Raw genomic sequence first — 22,563 nt, forward strand, 5'->3', positions numbered from 1 at the left:
AGTCTGTGTATGAGGGAAACAAGGTTAATTAGAAAGGACTATTTAGACAGCGGGGGAAAGAGCTATACAGATGGTAATGTTGGAAGATGCTCCGAGCTGTTGCCATAGAAGTGTTTCACTTTGGTAAATAATTTAATTATGGAATCTAAACAGACGGTTTCGCTCTGCCGTTCTGTGTGTGTGTGTGTGCATGTGTGTGTGTGCCATGATCTGCACTGATATGTGTGTTTGTTGCAGAGCTTGTGCTTCCGCATCCAGAAGATGTTAGAAGCATACAGACCAGACTGGTGTGAGACCAGAGAAGACTGGTCCGTCTTTCTTTTCTCCCCGCAGAACAAGTAAGCCTCTCCTTTATCCGAAGCCTTTACCGATGCTGTGCTCAAGTCTTCCAAACGTACGAACTGATTGCCCAGTTCTGTTTCACGGCTCATCAATGTGAAGGACAGTTTCAAGTTCCTGCGAAAGCACCTCTGCATTAGAACATTGATCGCCACCTTACAGATAGCAAAGCCATCTCCTCTGAACCCTCCCCTTTAGTCAGAGAGCAAGAGGGGAGGCATAAATTTAATACTGTAGGCAGTTCATTAAATTATGCATTAATTTGTAGTGATGCCATGTTACAATCTGAGAGGAAGGGTTTGACTAGGCACAGTTGAGTATTTCAATAAAAGCCATTTAAACGTGTCCATGTGTGTCCCCGAACAGTTTGGAATAAAGTTGATCTCGCTCGCTCTCGTAGTCAATTCATTTTCATATTCATTCCGTTTCTTTTCATCCATCCCTTATAAACACTGCAGCGGAGACATTTAATTGCTTTTTGGCAGTGCACAGCGTCACATGCTAAGTTTTGAAATGCATATTCAGTATTTATATGTCCCATCTCTTTCTGCCCCCCCCTCCCCACACACACACACACACACACACTCACACACACACACACACACACACACTTGTCTCTCTTACTCTGTTTGTTTCTCTCTTATCTCTCTATTCTGTTCCCCCTGCAGAGAACTGTACTCAGGAGTCTGGTGCTTCTGAGAGTGTTGTTAATGTAATTTGTTTTGAATTAGCAGAGATGTAAACAGGGGCTGAATGAAGCTATTTACTCACCAAGATGTTAGGGAGCTCCCATGCACATTCAGGGAACTTGGCTCTCATTCCGATTGGATGGAAGGGGTTTTAAAAGTGCGTCTGGGCAGACTGAGGCCTTTCATTGTTCCCTTCAGTTTAACTTTTTTTTCTCTTCTCCCCTGCTATCTTCTTCCAGGTTCAGACAGATGTGCCAATCTATCATTGCCCATAAGCTGTTCGACTACGTAGTACTGGCCTTTATCTTCTCCAACTGCATCACAGTGGCTCTGGAAAGGCCCAAGATACTACAGGGCAGCTTGGTAAATCTATCTAAAATGTTTGTTTGCACGCGTGTGTTTGAAACTCCAGCTCCTTTCTGCAGTTTCTGTGCGGTAGCTGATTGTATTCTCCAAGGATGAATTCACTTTTATGATCTATAAGTTGCAGTAAGTGCTGTTTTTACTACTCCTAATTGGCCCATCTTCACTTTCTGACTGTCAACCCTCTCTCCCGCTCTCTCCCCGCTCCTATTTCTGTCCAGGAAAGAGTGTTTCTTACCATCTCCAACTACATCTTTACTGCCATCTTTGTGGGCGAGATGACACTCAAGGTAACGTTTTACAACCTGTCTCTCTATTACTGCCAATGCAGGCGGCGCAGAGGCGTCGTTTCTGTGTGTTTCCTCCCATGTGTTCAGGGTTGTCTCTCGCTCTGAACTGCCTTTGCCTTGGTGACCCACGGCCCATCCTCTTCTCCTCCCTCCTTTCTCAGTAATTCCCTCGTTCCTATGGAGAATAGAGCAATTAAGCAATGTCATTAATTAGGGACTAGTCTACTCCTATGGAAGCAGTCCATCTTCAGCACTCCCCCACACTCTGTCCCTCCTCCAGTCCACTTCTATATTAAGTGGTCCTTTTTTATTTTTAAGTCTGTTTGTTTTTTCCACCTCCTGAGACTCCTTCTGTTCTCACCTATTTTTTTTTCCCTGACTCAAATATTTTTGTTTCCCCATTCTTTCCCTCTTTAATTTTCTCTTCCTCCCTCCACCACAGAGTCTGTATTCTCTGAGAAAGGCTCTGGCACAAGTGGGCCATCAATTATGCACTCCCACAATCAATTATTAACCAACCACCACACGTCGAGGAGCTACAGCCTTGTCAGCCCCCTGGCTGAGCCGTACATGTCTCCCTTCATGTCTCTGTCTGTCTGGACTTTTGTGTGGCTTACACATTGTGTGCCGGTGGTGTTTGTTTGTGTAACTTTAATCTCCCTATAGGACTCCGCCATGTAGTTTAACGATGTATGAAAAATGCAGCTACATAAATGAACAACGCTGCAGGGTTGGTCAGCATGTCTGAGGTTTCTTCAGATGCATTATTACATAATATATTCATTAATTTTGAAAGATTTCAAAGATAATCACACAGCAACTGTTCATAGAGTAAATACCAGTCCTATTGCATAATTAGAATAGCAAACTCTATAGCACACTCGTTATAAATTAATTTACACTTTTATTATCGAAGGCTGTTAACATTTTGGCATTCAGAGCTAAGATGTGTGCCAGGCACTGATCTTTCAGCCATCTTGATGTTTGCACACTAACCCCCACGGTCCCTCTGAAGCTTTAGCAAACACTCAGCAAACGGCTTCAAATGTCAGTTGCAGATTTTTTTGCCGAAGCTGACATAATGCTCCCACTGCTGCTTACCAAAACAGCATCCATCTGTGATTATGTGCCTGTACAATAACCACTCGTAACATTTCAACTCACAGACATGTTAAATCCCGTCATATGCTAATATGATATACACTAATATTTATTCACGAGTCAGTAATAAGGGAACTGGTCTTTTGGGTGTTATGCACTAGACCGGTGGATATTACCAGTTTGTGGTGTGGCGCTTCATGTCTGCTTTCTCATCTCCAGGTGGTTTCCATGGGTCTGTATGTGGGAGAACAGGCTTATCTGCGGAGCAGCTGGAACATTCTGGATGGTTTCCTGGTTTTTGTGTCTTTGATTGACATTGTCGTGTCCATGGCGGGAGGGGCCAAGATCCTGGGTGTGCTCCGAGTGCTCCGGCTGCTCAGGACACTGCGTCCCCTCAGGTTGGCACCAAGCCATGCATGTTTTTTTTCTTTTTATTATCATTATGTTTTTATTGTATCTTTTTTCCTGATCTCCTGAAAGTCAGGCATGATCATCATCATGTTTCCTGTCCATCTTTGCTGTCCATACAGCTTTTACAAACCTGTGAAAATGTTGTTCTTTAATGTTTTAACTGAAAATGGCTAATTAGTAATGCTCTGACAGACAGATCAACAATCTAAAATCCAGTGTAGGAGTATTTTGTCCCACAGATATGTTTCCTGCAGTGTTTTGATCTTCTGTCACTTGTAGAGGACATCGGGTCTTGTTTGATCACACAAAGCTGCGATGTAACGATATTGTTTCCATGTTTGTGTGAATTTGAGGTAAAGATGAAGGAAACATGTCTAAAACACTAAAACATACCCTAAACAAATAGTTTCTGAAAATCAAGCTTTAAAAAAAAATCAGATTTCAGTTCCCGTCATTTTGAAAAGAAAGTTCATGTAGGCGTAAAGGTCTTGATGCACAGGACAAAAATGAATTGCAAGAACGGTTCAGTCTTTGTATCTGACAGTATTGTGGTTTAAAAAAAGACCTCACACTGGACTTCACTGATGTATGTTTTTTTTCATCCATTTACCCCTCTCCTTTCTTCAGAGTGATTAGCAGAGCCCCAGGCCTGAAGCTGGTGGTGGAAACTCTCATCACCTCCCTCAAACCCATTGGCAACATTGTCCTCATCTGCTGCGCATTCTTCATCATCTTTGGTATCCTCGGGGTCCAGGTAGGAACAGCTGTCTTCAACTACTACTTCTTCCCTCACTGCACAACATTTTGAGCTGGTGTGAGGTTTTATCAGCCTATTATTTTACGCTTTAAGCTCCTTAAAGAGGTCCAGTCTCTCTAAGGCATATTTCTCTGTTTTATATATAAGTAGAGAGCTCCAAATCTTGGTTTCTTTGTCCTTGAACTGACAGCTCTTTAAAGGCAAGTTCTTCTACTGCTTGGGTCCTGATGTCAAAAACATCACCAACAAGTCTGACTGTCTGCAAGCCAACTATAAGTGGGTCCACCATAAGTACAACTTTGACAACCTGGGACAGGTGAGTACCACGTGCGGTTCCTGCACTTACATGTTTTACAGTACACAATAGAAAAGTGTGTAGTTGTCGGGGTGAGGTAAGGATAACAGTGTTTTTTGTTCACATCCCTGTATTGTCTAGGCTCTGATGTCTCTGTTTGTACTCGCCTCCAAAGACGGCTGGGTCAATATCATGTACCACGGTTTGGACGCCGTGGGTGTGGACCAGCAGGTACCTGAATATAAGCTTTTATGATTTTTTTGAGGAAACAACCTTTTATTTTTTTTAATCTCAGTAACTCTCTTTTTGTCTCCTTTCCCATCACAACATAATACTTCCACATCTCCAACCCCAGCCGATAACCAACAACAACCCGTGGATGTTGCTGTATTTCATCTCCTTCCTTCTCATCGTTAGCTTTTTTGTCCTCAACATGTTTGTTGGCGTGGTGGTGGAGAACTTCCACAAGTGCCGTCAACACCAGGAGGTGGAGGAAGCCAAGAGGCGTGAGGAGAAACGTCAGCGGCGCATGGAGAAAAAGAGGAGGAGTAAGATGGAAGTTAGACAGGAAATGGAGATCGAGAATAAAAAGGCTAAAAGCTAGAAGAGGATTTTAAAAAAGGCAGAACACAAAAGTGGTTAAAGGGGGAAAGAGCAGGGATTGAAAGGGAAGTCAGAAGCAGACAGACATTTAGAAAGCAAAAATGGGTAAAATCAAATGGAAAACTATGACAATTACCATAAAATAACAAGACAGAGTAATACCATGCACAAAGGGCTTGAAAAGAAGAACTTTATTATCTCATTTTAGCTCTATTGTTATTATGACACATTGCGAGACCCATTTTCCTAAGCTGAGATCATCACTGATGAAAATTTGTGCTATAAAAACAGAGAGATAGAAATTGAGGCAGATTGATAATAAAAACATAAACGGCAAGTATTATGTTTTCTAACATTGCTCCAAGTCCTCTTTTTTCTGATTTTACAGCGATCAAGCCACTTAAATTATGCTTTTTAAGGAACGTCTGATTACATAACCAGTTCTGTCACTTAAATCAAAGAGAGCTTAAAGTGAGGGTGACCTGAAAAGGAGCGTCGCTAAATCACTTTCTTTCAGACGCTGGATGACGTGAGAGCCTGCACCAAGGCTGGACAGATGTAAACTGCAGAACAATAGATTATATTAGAAATTACACACCTGATTCCTCTAACAGTTGAGGAGCTGTGTAAGATATAGATAAAAACATAGTGATTTGCAAATCTTATGAATCTATATTTTATTTAAAATATTTATTTATTATTTATTTAAAACACAGAAAACACCTGTTTAAACCTGTTTAAACTTGGTAGCAACATGTTGGGACAACCAGTGACTTGAAAAGTAAGTTGTGCTCAAAAGAAACTGTTAGAATGATTGTGTTAAAAGTTGTCACTGTTGTGCTTAAAATTTGTAAACCTTGCCTTTAACTGCAGGCACATTCTAGGTAATATTCTGGGTTCCTTATTTAGTAAGGAATGTTTATCTGGGATCAGGTGAGGAGCTCGTAGCTCCAAGATCCTGATCCAACCGGCTTCCCTTGCAAGTTGAATGGACTGAGCTCTGATCGTCTTGCTTCGTTCATGGGGATAAGTCTCTGAACTAGCGGGGCCTGTAAGTGCAGACCTTACAGCTAAACAGGTTAACTGACAGCAAGACTGGACTGGATATAAAAGAGCACATTAGAGAGGAAGAGTTATTGAGTATTCAATCTGCAAAAAAACTGTATCTACAATTTGTGGAATGGTTTCAGAATAATTCTTCTCAGTGTAAAATTATGGAATATATCAATATATACAGTACAGTTCATAATATCATCAAAAATCTGGAGAAATCTTTGTGTGCAAGGGATGAGGCCTAAACCCAATAGTGGATACCTGCAATCCTCAGGCCCTCAGGCAGCACTGCATTAAAAACAGGCATTATTTTGTCATGAAAATGACTTGATAGGTTCAGGAACTCTTATATAAATCCCAGTCTATGAACATAGTTCTCTGTGCCATCCACAAATGCAGGTTAAAAAGCTCATTGTGTAAAGAGGAAGCCATATGTGAACATGATCCAGAAGTGTCGTCGTCTCCTTTGGGCCAAAGCTCATTTAAAAAGGCCTGAGGTAAAGTGGAAAATTGTTCTTTGGTCAGATGAACTGAAAGTTTAAAATCTTTTTGGATAACATGGATGCCACATCCGCTGGACTAAAGAGGAGAGGGAGCTGGCTCAGATCAGAAGATGGTATGGGGGTTCATTAGTGCCTATGGAACTGGCAGCTTGTGCATCTGGAAATTTGTTGTATTATGAAACAAAAATATAGAATAGAATAATAGCCAGATAGTAGCCAGAACCCAGCTTTTAAACATTGTTAAACACGGGGTGGATGCTACAGAGTGGTAAACGTGGCCCTATTACAACTTTTTGCAGATGTGTCACTGCCATCAAATTTAAAATGGCCTTTTTAGTTCTGTTAAAAATAAAATGAGGCTTTATTAATCATTTAATTCAGATTTTATTTATGTTTTTCACAGCCTCCCAACTCCTTTGGATCTAGGGTTGTATTTTAAAACTTCATTCCCACAAATCTACTCTAATAATGTCCAAGAAACAAAGAAAAGCTTGACTGGGCTTTTTCATAGTGGGGTCACATGATTTGGGGGGGTTTCTATGTTATCGCTCTATTATTGTAGCGTCTTCACCACCGCATTTTTTTTCTTTAACAGAGGCTCAGAAGCTGCCCTACTATGCCAGCTATGGCAACATGCGCCTGATGATCCACACACTGTGCACAAATCACTACCTGGACCTCATCATCACCTTCATCATCTGCATCAACGTCATCACCATGTCCTTAGAGCACTACAATCAACCTCATGTAAGCAGAAGTTTACTTGTGTGGGGAAAAGTGTATGCTGGTTGTGCATATACCTAATTTAATTTAATAGCTATGTATGTCATGCAAGTCAGGTGTTTTCAGCTTACGTATGCTTTTCATATAAGCAGAAATACAGAAATTGCTGCAAGCTGCATCTTACTAGAAAGAACGTATGCAGGCTTTTTATGCTGAGTATTAATGCCTGTCATATCTTCCTAATTTCTTTTCTGCATCATGCCACAGCTTTCAGCCTCACGCTCTTCTTCCCTTCTCCAAACAGCAGCATCTTAAATTCCACAGACTAGTCAAAGCATCAGAAAACTGTATTCCAGGCTCCATAGCATGTATTGTGAGTATATGGAGTCCGTACAAAGGAGCTGTGATTGCACTGCTGATTTGACAAGGGGCTGCTGTCAGAGTGCTGTTACCGGTACAGTATCTGTGTGGCACATGGAGGTTTAAAAGCCTGACAGCGCTTTTGTAAGGGAGAGAAAAGTGATTATCCTTGAGATAAGATGCCCATTTGACCTTTAAAATGGAGTGAGCTTTCTCAAACTGACCGAGCATCAGATAAATATCACAGGTCTCGGCTGTGTTTGTCAGCTGTTGGTCCTGACATTTGGGAGCCTCCCACTTGTTAGAAAACACAGCTCTATTTATAAAGGGAGAAAATGGCCTCTTCAGTGACTGGAAGCTGGATTGGGTGTAAAAAAAAAAAATAAAGCATGTTTGCATTTGGAATATTTAAATACTATTTTATATCTTTAGAGGACATAATGCGTGGTGTGTTTCTAGTGCCATGAATGGAGCATGCTCTCCTTTGGCCTCTGGCTTGTTTGATTTTACGATACACACAGTTGGGCAAATTCCAATTTGCTGATGCAACTGTTAACTCACTCTACCCCATTATTTATACACACACACACGTGCCCCTTTTTTACTCTCTCTTTGCAGTCTTTGGATCTTGCCCTGAAATACTGCAACTACTTCTTCACCTCCATGTTTGTGCTGGAAGCAGTGCTCAAACTCATTGCCTTCGGCGTCCGTCGCTTCTTCAAAGACAGGTACAGTGCCTGTTTCTACTTTTTGTGATCAAGGCGTGATACTGCTTGAAACCATTTTCCTGTCTAAGTGTAATAGTGCTTATTTGTAGCAGCGTGTTTGAATAGAAAAAAGCTTGGCAGCACAGCAGATCTCATCCTTCCACTGTGGATTTGTTAAATCTGCTGTCCAGAGATGGATGAATCTGTTTCTGAATGACAGACAGCTTTTCTTATGGCCCTACAGTGTTTAGCCTTAAGCAGCCTTTGGATTAGATGTGGACATTTATATCAGTCAAAAATTACAATGTCATCCTGTGTCACTGTCTGTTCAGCTAAACCACTTATCACATATATGATGATAAAAAGAAAAAAGCAACAGAAAAAAAAAACATTAAGTCAACTATTAGGGCTTTTGGCACATGCTATAATCTCTCAAGTTAACATATAATATAAATAGCGCAACAATAAACAGTTATTTGGTTCAAAGTGTAATGCTAAATAAATCTGCCGTTTGCTTTGATCATTATAAGTGGAATAGCAGCTTTGACGGCATCTAGGATTATGAATGTGCTGAAATATTTGCGCTGGCGTTAAAACGTTCTGTTGTCAAGTCTACTAAATAATAAGCACTACAAATATGACACTTAGCACACATTGTGGGTTCTGTCTATAATGTCTTAAGCAGTATAAAGAGCATAGTACCTCAGTCTGCTTAGCTGGAAGTTAAGAAAGCTTTAAATAATAAAGAGGTTTGTTTTTCCTACTTTGTTTCTTTTAAGCCCTCTGTCATGCCCTTATTCCATCAAGCTGTACTGTGCAAATATAAACCTTAAATTGCTTACAGTTAAAAGGCTTATTTTAAGGTGCAGAATAATATAATAATTACAGTACTATGCAAATGTCTTGAGCCAGCCCTCATGTATAGCAAAGAACTGATTTTAGATTGTGTCTTTGGTGGACTTGATAGGCTATAGAAGCCTATCACATAAGCATGTAATCTGCTCCCATTTCTTTAGTTGAATTTACAAAAATTAAAAAAGACAACACAATTTGACTGGAATGAACTTGTAGTTTTGCACCACCAGGGTGATTCACAAAGAACTATTAACTAAAAAAGGAGGTATTTTGTGGGATATTTTGGCGTAGTGTGCAGTCTGTCCTTAAAAACACTATCAGCAGCAGAACAGTGTCTGAAAGTCATGAAATTCAAGTCTAGAAATAGGGAAAAAGACCACCAAAGACCTGACACAGGACACAAGAGATGCCACTAGCCCTTCAGCCGATCCATCTACTGTTCACTGAAGCTTCATCAGAAATGCTCTCAGTGGAAGCTTGGCAGTCAAGAAGTCTTCTTTGGGAAGGGAAACAAGGAGAAAAGGCTGAGGTATGGCAGATTGCACAATAATTGGACTGGAATTCAGTTGTAACAGGTCTGATGGAGTGATGAATCCAAATGTGACACTTTTGGTTTGGTTTTTGGAGTCAGGACAGGAGAGTTACAACAGTGAGAGCCTACAGCCATCCCTTAAACACGGTGGAGGCTCTGTCAGGGATTGGAGCTGCATTTGAACGAGTAGTACTGAAGAATCTCATCAAAATTAATGAAATTAATTAATTAATGAACACAAAAAAGTACTGTGTGATTTTAAACCACCATGCAATACCATCTAGAAAGCATCTGACTGGCAACAGCTTCATTTTTCAGCATGACATGATTTCAAACACACTGCAACACACTGGGACACTACCAGTACTGCAGGTAAAATACTAGAGATCAATTTTAAGTACAGTTTCTCACGAATGCTCATATTTAATATGATCTTCTGTTGACAAATGGCAGCCAATCAGTTAAGTGGTCCTTAAAGGGGAAGAAGCTAAAATAACAAGGAAAGAATGAACTGAGGGCAGGAGAAAGACTAAATGTAAGATAAAAAGGGATCATTTTAAACTATGAACCAAGTAAAGCTAATATGGTATAATCCATAAAAATATGAAGCTGTAAAAGAACAATCTCACCACCAAATGAAATGTGCCTGTCAATTATGTGGATGTGAAATGAATACACTGAAAATCTCTCCATCTTACTGTACTCACCTTTGTTAGACTTTATAGGAAAATCACCTCAGCGCTTCTCTATTTACAGCCTCATCTGTTACTGCACAACGATGACACTGATGTCTTTTGAGAGCTATGCAGTGACTAATTTAGGCAGAACCAGATTTGGGACCTCATATTATACTGATGGTAGTTTAATGTCATTGACCTATTTCAGTTACCGAAGAGAGACCAGACAGCGGGAAAAGAATAGCAAAAAAAATGGTTTGTAAAAGAGATAAGGTGGAAGACGGAGAGAGAGATGCAGAAAAAAGACAGATAATATATAGAAGATGGAAGCTGCAGTGATCAAAGACAAAGAAATGGAGGGGACAAATGAATGATGAAATGAGAAAGAGATGGGCGGATATAGAGAGAATTTATCACGCAATGATCAGCTGGCAATTTGTCTCTTTTTATGTAGTGTCAGCAACAGCCGCAACCAGTCATTGTGCATAGTGTGATTTACGGTATACGCTGGGGTGAGTCTCGGGCCAGCTTTAGAACTGGGTCAGTGGAGTAGCAGGTAAAACACACGGCACATGACAACGTCTTACAGTTGAAGACAGATAGTTAAGTGGAGCGTGTGCTTCGTTAGAGAAATCTGAGCTTAACAGTGTCGATAACAGAAAAGCAAAGCGCAACTTTAATTAAACCTTTTCACAAGTTGTTGCCGTCTTGTTTTCCAGATTTCCAATCTAAATGTTTCACCGTGCTGGGTGCCTCGCTGTGATCTTACATTGTATTTACTGTCTCTCATAAACACTCACACAGTCCTGAACCTAAACAAACTCAATCAGTTGTTGCCTACATTTGGTTGGACAGTCTGTTGGAAGCGCGGGGGCTGTTTTTGGACTTGAAAAGTTGGAAGCCTTGCAAATGTGGTGCAGTTTCATCAGAATAAATAAAATGCCTTTAAATTTAAGGGAGACATTCTAAAAAAAAATCTGCTCCCAAATGTCTACTCACTAAATTCATAGATTTGTTGTTTTGCTGTGTGGTTTGATCCGTGAGATTTACTTTTTTCCCAATTTGCAGAACCAGGACTGTGTGCAAATACTTTTTTAGTGCACACACACACACACACACACACACACACACACACCACCACCACCACCACCAACAACAACGAGCAGACCCAGAGGAAATATTAGCTGAATTTGACAAAAAGTGTATTGGATTAGAACGGCGTACCGCACCTTTAAGTCAGATGTTGCGCTGGCAATGGTTTTCTTCAAATTGTTGGCACCATCTGTTTCCCATCTGTCCTCAAGTCTTAAAATTAAATTGTCTTACAAGATGCCTTGCCGCACATGATGTCTTTAAGGACTCTTGGGTCTGAGGAACTGTAGCATCACTGTCAGCAATGTGTAAATCTCAAAGGAGATTAATGTGTAGATGCCTCCTTAAAGAACTTGGTGAACAGCCTATTTGAGTCTGCAGCAGTTTTAACAAGTGTGACTTATTTACTCCCCCAGTGAACCAGAGCGTCTGTGTTTTGTAGTCACTCTCTATGTTTTGAGTTTAGTGCTGCAATGCTTTTTTTTTTACTCCACCACATGAGAGTGAATGTGTAAACTTGTACTAGGTGGAACCAGTTGGATCTGGCCATAGTGCTCCTGTCACTGATGGGCATCACGCTGGAAGAGATTGAGATCAGTGCTGCTCTGCCTATCAACCCCACCATCATCAGGATCATGAGAGTACTGAGGATAGCAAGAGGTAAATATGCTGTGACAAATAATCACATACATGGTTTTTTTTGTTGTTGTTGTTGTTGTTGTTGTTGTTGTTTTTTTGGGGGGGAGGGGGGGGGGGTTACAGTTATATTTTTGATATAACCATTTCAGCTCACATACTGGTTCAAAATTTTAACATTAAACTCTAAATTTTAAGGAAAAAAAGTCAAAATGTGGAGATTAAAGTTGTTGTTTCAAGGCAAACAACTGACCCAGCTGCTCTACCCTCTACAAAATTGTCTAGATGAGTTAGTGAAATTGTACTTCAGAAATGATTTTCCTTTTAGCACATGAACACAGTTTGGTGTGGATAATTGTTAAGCAAGGACGAGAGGACAGAGGACGAGATGGTGAAGAAAGCTACAACTGGTCAGAAGAAAAACCCACACAAAGGAAAAAACTGGCAGTGGACTGATGCAAGGACATCGATGGTTACACCCTCGTGCAGTACAGAGGGAATGTGTTGTATTACAAGAAAGCTGATCAAAGTGTTTCACTAACTCATCCTGGATTTAATCTTGAAATTTTCTCTTTGTTCTCAAAATGAACAATATTAATGAAAAAAATTATATAAATCTTCTATTTTTTCTTAATGTGGCCCTAATATTCTGTCGTATTAAAAGGATTTCTTACTTAAGTTAACAGAAGTTTATGGATTTTTGGACATTTGATAAACAAAAACGAATTTAAGCTTGATTAAATGAAACCCAACTTTAAAGGAAATACTAGTAGAAATGTTGTTACCACACTCCCAGAGATTTTCCTTTGTTAATATGCAGGCTTGACACGAATGCATTCGTTTTACAAGGGAAAATCATGAACGGATGTTTCCACAGATCACTGTTTCCCATTCTATGTACATGTAGCATGTAATTGAACCTGAGGGACTTTCTTCTAAATTCCCACCCTCTCTCTGTCTCTCTCAGTGCTGAAGCTGCTGAAAATGGCAACAGGAATGAGAGCCCTGTTGGATACAGTAGTCCAAGCCCTGCCTCAGGTAAAAAACACTTAGTCTTTCTCTTTCTCTGCTCAGACACACACACGCACGTACACTCACTCCACAGTCCCCCAAGAGAAAGTTGGCCAGTCTCAGTCAATAGCCAAGGGGGGTACTAGCCCCTCTTCCCTTTCTTTGTTGGCCTGTAGGCAACTCTAATGGATCACTCATTTACCACACACACTGGGAGCCTGAAACACACATATGCATCTACGTACATCTACACACAGGCAGGTTTTTGCTTGTTTTCACTTTCAGCACCACGGAGAGTTCACAGATTCCCACTGAGACAGCAGTGTGTTAGAAACAGCTTGTAAACTAGTCTTTAGTTCATTTAGTGGCGAATTGTCCGCAGAGTCAAACAGTGCCCAGGCCGTCTCTCACTGTTCCAGGGCACCTAATGTTCAGCTGCCTGTCTATCTCTGTTTGTTTTTTCTAGAATAACTGTACTCATTAGAACAGGAAGTGTGAAACAGCACATCAAACATGTTGTAGAAAGTATGTATGATGTTTCTGTTTGCATGTCATCTCCCTCAGTGTCTCAACACTTATTGGTTAATGTTCTTGGTGTATGCTGGTGTCATTTTTTGGAGCATTCCTTTTTAACTCCTTCAAAACTGTCAGAATTTTTCCAGCAAAAAGTGAAACAATAATTTCAGAATTCTGGAAAATTAAATGAAGATAGAGGCCACTCTCACATTTCAGTAACTTTATAATATGGTCCACAGTAAGGGCATAATTCCCCTCAAATTAAATGAAATTCTAATGTAATTATATTTAACTACAAGTACTTAAAGGTAGGTACACTAGAATAACGAGCGCAAAAAGTCAGGTTTTTACAGGACACTAGGAAATAATATTTCTCGTCTAACGTCGTAAATATGCTGTACTTTTCAGGGTACAGGTTGTATTTTGTAGTGGGTAAATTTTGCCTTTTTACATCTTTTTTTTTACTTCTTTATTTAATATTCAACAGATAGATGTTCTATTATTCAACTATCCCGTTTTTTATCGTATTATAAATTTGGTAAGGATTATCTTTTCTTTGTACCTTACAGGAAAAAAATAATACCCACAAAATTTACAGGCCTTTGTCTCCTTTTAGTCATTGTGTTTTAAACAGTGGTTCTCAAACTGTGGGGCAGGCACCACTGGAGGGGCGTGGAGCTACTGCAGGTGTGTTGGGGAGCACCGGGGGAAATGTACGGAGTGACGCTAAGTTAAATTAACATAATTTATGGATAGGAGGGAAAATAAACCGTTAGTGTGCAGATGCTATTGTTCTAACCTTGAGTCTCTTCAAATTCATCATGAATCCTTTTAATTGTTAATGATAAAATAATGGGGTGTGGGCTATGGATCGTTTTTCAGCTTTGAAAAGTGGGGCATGACAGAAAAAGTTTTCAGAACAAATGGTCCAGACCAACAGGTTTTCCAAAAATAAATGAATGAAATAAAGACGTGTAGTGCCTTATGCAGGACACACACACACACACATATACAAATATATACACACATACAGACAGTTTAATCCATTGACCATCAAAACTAAGATGAAGCAAGCACAGAGAAACAGGTGGCATGTTGAAAGGAGGGCAGGCAGAGGTGAGGGAGAACAGATTCCTTGTCTTTCTTTTCTATTGATCCCGCTCTCATTAACACTGAGCCCTTCACTCTATCCCAAGGGCAACAGGGGAGGTAATTAAAACTAGGGCTAATTAAACAGTTCCAGGAGGTCTGTGTATGTGTGTGCGCACATGTGTGTGTGTGTGTGTGTGAGGTATTGAAACAGTGAGAGTGACTGCATTATACCTGGTGAGAGATTTAACCTCAGGTGATACTACGCTATATTTCACAGTGAAAATGAAATGGCTAGTTGCCAGCTTTTCATCACATAGGACATTGAAGAGATTATTGACATTTCAACAAAGGCTTAAGGATTCAGCTGAAGAGGCAAACGCTTGATAATGCCACGGGAGGGCACAGAATATGAATTACGCTACCGTGGCACATGGCGACAGATGGCTGCTACAATAATAATTTATGAGATAAAACATCATTTCAGCACTCCCCAAGTTACACAGTCGGTTTCTGCAGTTAATAGATCATGACAAGACATGGAGATGTAATGAGGGATCCATACACTGAAAGGGTGTGTAAGCTTAATAGCTCAGTGACATGTTAAGAAATGCATTTTCATGGCTTGTCTTTACAAATAGGCAGTGAGACAAAGTCATTTACCCTGGACCGTTCTCTGTTAATCTTTCCTCCTTAACTGATGCAAAACGGCTGCAACCTGTCACTAACAGTTTATGCCACGTTAGCGCTAAAGCCGAGCCAGATGCGTATTTATTTCTTTGTCTGGAAATGGCTGACAAAACTCCAGAAATGCCTGTGGAAACTGTAGAAATCATTTAGAAAGCCACTTTCCCTTAAGAATACAATCAAGTTTTGAAAAGGAGCAGTTAATATGTGTGTTTGCTGCCAAATTAAATCATTAAAATAATAAAAGATAGCTTCATCTTTCTCATCTTTGCAAAATATAGTCTAAAGAAATAGCAAAGTAGTCCATGTTATTTTATAAGTATAGATTGAAGTCAATAATTTTCACCAAACAGATTATTAGCCTTAATACTAGACTAGCAAAACTTTATTGTTAGTTCATCATTATTGATTGGCTAAGGAATCCAGGAAGAGTAACACAGAGATACAAACTGTGTAGACACGTTCCCCTGTTGTGATGCATTTACTTCCATTATTTTCAGTCCAAAGGAGGACTGGCAGGGCTTTACTGTTATATAATTCATATTACATGTGAGGCAAGTCTAAGGGGCTAGGGAAAAATGGCTGTTTCCCTAACTGGGTAGCAAGTGATTGCAAGTGAAATTAAAAGTGAGTGAAATTTGCAAAGAGGGTGCTGCGCCAAAAACCTTTGGTGATGCTTTGGTCACTAACAGGTTGCTGCTGTCGCCAGTAGATTGCATGCAAGACACGACTTGTCTACAAACACTCCTCATTTTACCCTGCAGGCTGTAGTGAAACTTGAAAAGGTGTGATGCAAACTACAAAAGGGCAAAGGTCGCCTTCAAATTAAAATCCTGAAACCAACATATTTCAAAATTTTCGCTGCTTTAAGTTTCTGTTGCATTTTCAAAGTTTCTCTACCGCTTGGCGAATAATTTGTGTTTGGAGACAAGTTTGTGTAAGAGAACGAAATACATGGGCTTATGATTGTCGGTCGGACAAGGTGTCTTCAGCCCTTCCCCCCTGATTCAGGGCCTCGTTCCAGAGGGCAGCAGAGTAAAGAGTTGATGTGAAAGTTTGGTAGTATATTCATGGTTCTCTGATGCTACAGTTGTCCCTGATGGGTGGTAAGCGGCACCCGACAGTCAGCAATAGCCAAAAACAGTGTGAAAAGTGGAGCTGGGGTTTGGGGGCGGTGCAGGACCTTGCAATGGACAGCAAATGTGACCAGGCTAAAGCAACTTAACTAATTACAGGCCTTATCATAGATTTATCAATTGGCTGTGTAGGATGTTGTGAGCTGGCTGTGAGAGCAGCTGCTTTGCTGGGATTGAAGCTGAGTTTGACTTTGTGGCATACCTGAACAAACTCCTTCTTCTGCTTTTTTTCCTTTTACTTTTCACTACATTTTAAATCTCTTTTAATTAATGCTGTTGGCTTAGCAGATAAAGTACATCAGGTATTATATGGTATGTCATTATCATTTTTAACACTTATTGAGATATAGTAACAAAGATAAACCCTGAACATATTTAAACCCTAAGCATGAAAGAGCTACTTTTAATGTATTCCACTAGATTTGTTGTTCTTTGCTGGAAAAGTCCTTGTTTGAAATTCATTGACAGCTAAACTAAATCAGAAATGTTTGACTTGGCTTCCATTTACTGAGAGCTCTCCGACTAAACCAGACATTATTATCAAAGTTCTCTTTTTCACTATTATTTTCCTCTTCAGCATGGCATCATTATAGATCCTGCCTCAAACAGAGCCAAAAAAAAGCCTGGCAAAGCACCACAATGTAATTTTCTTTATAAACTTCACTTGCACAACAGCTGATGTGTAATTTCCTCTGAACAAATAGCCGCCGTAGTGTTGGTGCAGTGTTCTTCAGCTGAACTGGCAGCAAATCACAAGTATAGTTTCCTTGAAAAGTCTCTGAGTACTGAGGCACACATTGAATATTCCCTCATTCTCAGTGGAATAGTGCTGCTTGCAGAACATTAAAGGCGGTGAATAGGAGGCTAGCTTTTGTATCTCTTTAATAGGATTAGAAATTTTTTAACCATACAACATCATCACTATTAGGGTGAAGCAACAGAAGGCTGTTTTGTGGCATGGATCCAGGCCAAGTCCCAAAAGCCCAAGCTGAAAAATTCACAGAAGCATTGTGGCTTTAGTCGTGTCAAAGTCTGTTTACAGAACCAAGAAGGGTGAGAGGAGCATGACAGGACAAGTTGGAATATTGGATTAGGTCCGTGCATATCCATCACTCAGTGATTTCTTTAATGATAAAATATAATGAAAAGGAGTTTTCTTCCGAAGCACTATAGATACTGGAAATCTTGTAAAAATGAAATTGTACTGTATGAGACCTTTTCAAAAGCAGGAACAAAAATCATTAGAATTGACATAATGTGTGACTGTAATAATACACGTACTATATTATCATCAATTGGTGTTTTATTTTGCAATAACACATTTTATGGATGCAGACGAAGCAGTGATCGATTTATTTCTAGTCATAAGAAAAACACTCATGGGCCACTTCATTAGTTACACTTCGCAAGTAGTAGAACTGCCTTAATTCTTCATGCATGGCTTCAACAAGGTGCTGGAAGCATTCCTGTAAGAGTTTGGTCTATATTAACATAACAGTATTGTGCAATTGCTACCCATTAGTAATGTGAATCTTCCATTCCACCACATCCCAGAGTGAGGTGATTATTTGAGCTTTGTGGCATGATGTACTATCCTGCTGGAAGCAGCCATCAGAAAATGAGTACATGGTGGTCATAAAGGGATGGACACAGTCAGTAACAATAACCCAGTAGAGTGTAGTGTTTAAAAGATGATCAGTTAATACAAAGGGGGGCAAAACATGCCAAAAAAAATAATTCCTACACCACAACCTCCAGCCTGAACTGTTCATACAAGGCATACAATCTTCTGTTGTAGCCTCAGTTTTCTGTTCTTAGCTGACAGGAATGGAACCAGTGTGCTCTTCTGTTGCTGTTGCCCAGCTACTTCAAAGTTTAACATGCTGTGCATTTGCAGATGCTCTTCTGCGTAACGTGGTTATGACGAGTTGTTATTTGAGTTACTGTTGCCTGTGTGCCTGATCTCCTCCGACCTCTGGCATCAACAACGCTTTTATACTCAGTGAACTGCAGCTTGCTGGATATTTTCTGGCTGTGTGTGGAAAATCCCACTAGATCAGCAGTTTTTCAAAATACTCAGCCCAGTCTGTCGGGCCAATCATGCCACATTCAAAATCTGCAATGTTATTGGTGTCACGGTTTGGCAGGGCAAACCGTGGGGATGTGGGGAAAGGACCCAGGCGCGGTGCTCTGTGTATAAGCAGTGCGTTTATTTACAGTGAATGGAACAATAACAGTAAATGCCCGTGCTCTCCCGTGTCATGTCTTCTCAAAAAGTCCGTGTTCTCCACTCTCGTGTGTCCACACACCCCGTGCTTGCTGCCCTCCGGTGTTCCACGCTCCTCCTGAGGGGAAATAACAGAGGCAGCCATCAAGACCCTTAATTCCAGTAGGCATACACTCGCAAACTTAACTAAGCTATAAGACTGACGTAAAGTCTCACGCAATGATCCTGCGTCGGAGAGAGCTCCACCACACTCTCAAGTAGCTCCTCCGACGAGGCCTGATCAGCTGCAGGTGTGTCATGGACTTCAGGTGTGGCCAATCACCTGCCAGGGCCACACACACACACACACACACCTACATACACACATATATCTACAAGCAGGGAGAACGAGGGACAGCAATAACAAAATACATATATTATCATACAAGTCCATAACTGCTCAAGGTCCCTGGGTCGCTCAGACCCAGGACCCTGACAATTGGCTGATTAGATATTTGCAATAACAGTCAGTTAAATAATTGTACTTCATAAAGTGTCTGGTGAGTGCATTTAGTTATGTGCATATATTAGTGTTTAGAATACGCTTTTGTTTTTCACTAAAAGGACTGTAACTTGTGCATTAGACACTGACCCGACCATAATGCCATCTACAAAGTTCTTCATTCCTGCAGATATTAAAATACTCTTTATGAATTTATGACAAACACGCAATAATACGTTTTTCCTTCTGTGTGCCCGTTGTAGGTGGGTAACCTGGGCCTGCTCTTCATGCTGCTGTTTTTCATCTACGCCGCCTTAGGAGTAGAGCTTTTTGGAGAACTAGGTGAGTTCATATAACATCCTAAAGACTGCCTTGAGATAGCAGCTAAATATTTTGTGCTCTCAGAATCAGATAGTGTTTGGTCACACTGCTATCGATTCAATAACAAACAGTATCTATTCAGGATGGACTTAACTGGAGAAATTTTGCTTGCCATTTTCCTCTCGCCCCTCTTTTAACTTCTTCTTCTCTTGATCCTTCTCGCTCTTATTCTCAGTTTGCAATGAAGATTACCCATGTGAGGGTATGAGTCGTCACGCTACCTTTGAAAACTTTGGCATGGCCTTTCTTACATTGTTTCAAGTCTCAACGGGTGACAACTGGAATGGCATTATGAAGGTACAAACCAAAAGTATGAAGATATATTTGAGTCAGTCTTATTTACTAGATTGAGTGCATGTGAAAGGCTTCAGTCTGATGCTACAGGGTAAACATGCAAGTATATTTTTAACTGTGATTGAGAGAAAACACTATTTAAAAATAGACTCTTTAATAGTAAACTGTCAACCATCCTGGCCTTCTCTCTAATGATAGCAATGAAAAAGAAATGTGTTAGCTCAGCACAGGAAGCACACACTTCCCTACTGATGGAAAGAGATAACTGCCTCGTGCACATGTAAAAAAAAAACAACAAAAAACCCCACCAATCTCCTCTGAAATCACATCCACTTCCACCAGGAATAATCACGTCTCCTCCACGCTCCGAGGCTGCACGGGAATCAGAGATTATGCTAGCGCGTGTCGGGTGTGGACCATTAGGCACACACTCGATGCAGGCAGTGTGGATGATAGCGGGCCATGAAGCAGGACAGCGGGCCACAGATGGTGCCCCTCAGAGTAAATCTTAGCCATTTTATCCATCAACTTGCTACCTGGGCTGTGAGAGAGGTTAGACCTGCTCTGCTTTAGTGGAAAGGAAAGCAGTAATTAGTCATGCAGTGACGATAGAGAGGAGGAAATAATGAGGGAGAGTGCAGCGGGGAGAAAAAGGAGGCACTAGCCGACTGTAATAAGAGGGAAGATGAGAGGAAAGGAAAGGGGTTAAGAGAACTGACCAGTTATTATGCTTTCTCCTCTCTAGGGGGTGAGGGGCTGTGGGTGTGGGATTACAGCAAAAATGCAAAACAGGGAGAGAGTGCGTTTGAAAACGGAGGCTCGGATGAGGAGAAAATGGAAATATTTAAGCAAAGAAGATGGAAAAGGATGCAGAAATGATGGGAGCTTTGTGAAGGGGCACAGGGTCTGTAAATGTCAAAGCAAATTAGACAGAAAAGACCAGCTTCAGCTCAGAGGGCTAAAATTGTTATGTGTGGTCACAGCCTGGGTGAGATATGTGTACTTCCTCCAGAAAACACTTGTCACTTTGGTTCTGCTCTGCCTGAACTCCGCTGTGCGCGTGTTAACCAGACTGGAAAACCACTAATAACTTTTCAAAAGACAAAAGTAAAAATATTGTCCACTTGTTATTTTGCATAGAAGTGAGTGTATGAAGATAATACAAGCAGGCATGACTACAAAGAGCCTTGTAGCATGAGAAAGATAATTCTAGCAGTAAAATTACTTTTTGTTGTGAATGATTAAGTTGCTTCAGGGCTGAGCTCGCATCAATACATGACGACTTTTAAATTTTGACTCGAGACTTCTTCTCATCATCTCCGCCACTTTCCAAATATTCAAGAAGAAGCTCTTAACCAAAGAGTGACATTCGTGATATCTTATCTGTTTTTCTCCCTGTCACCCAAAACTACCCTTGACCAACCTCTCTCCTCATCCTCTGTCTGACCAGGATACATTGCGGGAGTGCCCACCAGACCACGGCACTGATGTGGACTATGCCTGCAATCCAAGCCTTCAGTTTATCTCGCCCATGTACTTTGTCTCCTTCGTGCTCACCGCCCAGTTCGTGCTCATCAACGTGGTGGTGGCTGTGCTGATGAAGCACCTGGACGACTCCAACAAGGAGGCCCAAGAGGAGGCGGAGATGGATGCAGAAATTGAGCTGGAGCTGGCCCAGGGCACCCTCTGTTGCATGGGCGCCCCCGGTTGCGGGGGTGGGGGGGTGGATAAAGGACTAGTCGTTGCTGGATCGAGGCCTGGAGGCACAGCGGGAGGAAGAGACAGAGGAAGTGCCCGAGGAGAGAGAGGAGAAGGAGTGAGAAAGCTGCGACACGCAGTCACTGCTGCGCACCAGGGACCATATAACTCCAGTGACTCCAGCCAGACTATGTACTCACCAGCACAAGTGAGTGTGAGTGAGTGTGTGTGTGTGTGTGTGTGTGAGTGTGAGAAAGAGAGGGAGAGAGAGAGAGAACAAAGAAAGTACGTGAGGATCTTTTTGCTTGGTGGGAGTGTGAAAGGCATTTTTGTGTGTTTGATTGAATAAGCATGCGTGTGTGTTTGTGCCTGAAAGTAAGGATGAGATATCTATGACTTTTAGTTTTTTTAGCATCAGCGTCGAGCCTCATAAGGAGACTTGCTGATGTTGTCAATCTGCAGTAGTACTCTGATAGTTCTACGTCTCTCATAGCGATAAAGAGAAGATGCCCAAATATTTGCTCCTTTCTGCAGTGTCCACTCTGTCTAAAACCCGAGTGGTCACCGCTTATTGCAAGAACAATATAAATAGTACTATAAGACACTATTGAATAAATACAAACGTCAGAAAGTCTGACACAGATGAAGTACAATCTTCTTTTTAGATGCTGTGTAAAAGGAAATAATAAACAAATTTAATAGTTTGTAAATCTTTTAAAACTTGGATTTAATTGAATTTGGTACAAAGAAAATATATCAAATGGTGAAACTGGGTAACAAAAGACTGGCCTGGTTAGTAGTTACACTTTACTAGTACCTGATCAGACTCTCTTTTTTGCCTTCAGAACTGCCTTTATTCTTTGTGACATCAATTCAATAAGGTGTTGGAAAATTTCCTCAGAGATTTTAGTCCATAATGACACAGTTGGTGTTGATTTTTTTTAGCTTTGTAGCCTGTTGATTATCTGAGTTGCTATCACCATCCTGTCAGCTCAACAACAACATTTTAGCCCAAAGAAATGCTGAAAAGCACTGCTGGTAAACCTAGTTTCTCACT

The 22,563-nt window shown here is 40.8% G+C and overlaps 1 protein-coding gene across 4 annotated transcripts in view; it reads left to right on the forward strand.

Moving 5' to 3' along the window:
- cacna1ia (calcium voltage-gated channel subunit alpha1 Ia) overlaps positions 1-22,563 on the forward strand; it is a 186,527-nt gene that overhangs the window by 147,494 nt on the left and 16,470 nt on the right. For all 4 annotated transcript variants that reach the window (XM_087839747.1, XM_087839749.1, XM_087839748.1 and 1 more), the window contains exons 18-32: positions 238-338; positions 1,268-1,391; positions 1,613-1,681; positions 3,002-3,180; positions 3,821-3,947; positions 4,141-4,266; positions 4,387-4,476; positions 4,601-4,793; positions 7,000-7,151; positions 8,106-8,215; positions 11,877-12,010; positions 12,954-13,024; positions 19,397-19,475; positions 19,690-19,811; positions 21,259-21,714. In XM_087839747.1, the coding sequence (XP_087695873.1) occupies positions 238-338; positions 1,268-1,391; positions 1,613-1,681; positions 3,002-3,180; positions 3,821-3,947; positions 4,141-4,266; positions 4,387-4,476; positions 4,601-4,793; positions 7,000-7,151; positions 8,106-8,215; positions 11,877-12,010; positions 12,954-13,024; positions 19,397-19,475; positions 19,690-19,811; positions 21,259-21,714 (2,133 nt within the window). The remainder of the gene's footprint in view (positions 1-237; positions 339-1,267; positions 1,392-1,612; positions 1,682-3,001; positions 3,181-3,820; positions 3,948-4,140; positions 4,267-4,386; positions 4,477-4,600; positions 4,794-6,999; positions 7,152-8,105; positions 8,216-11,876; positions 12,011-12,953; positions 13,025-19,396; positions 19,476-19,689; positions 19,812-21,258; positions 21,715-22,563) is intronic.

The sequence above is a fragment of the Neolamprologus brichardi genome, chromosome 4 (genome assembly GCF_056152115.1).
Source record: "Neolamprologus brichardi isolate AB-2024 chromosome 4, ASM5615211v1, whole genome shotgun sequence".
NCBI classification, from domain to species: Eukaryota; Metazoa; Chordata; class Actinopteri; order Cichliformes; family Cichlidae; genus Neolamprologus; species Neolamprologus brichardi.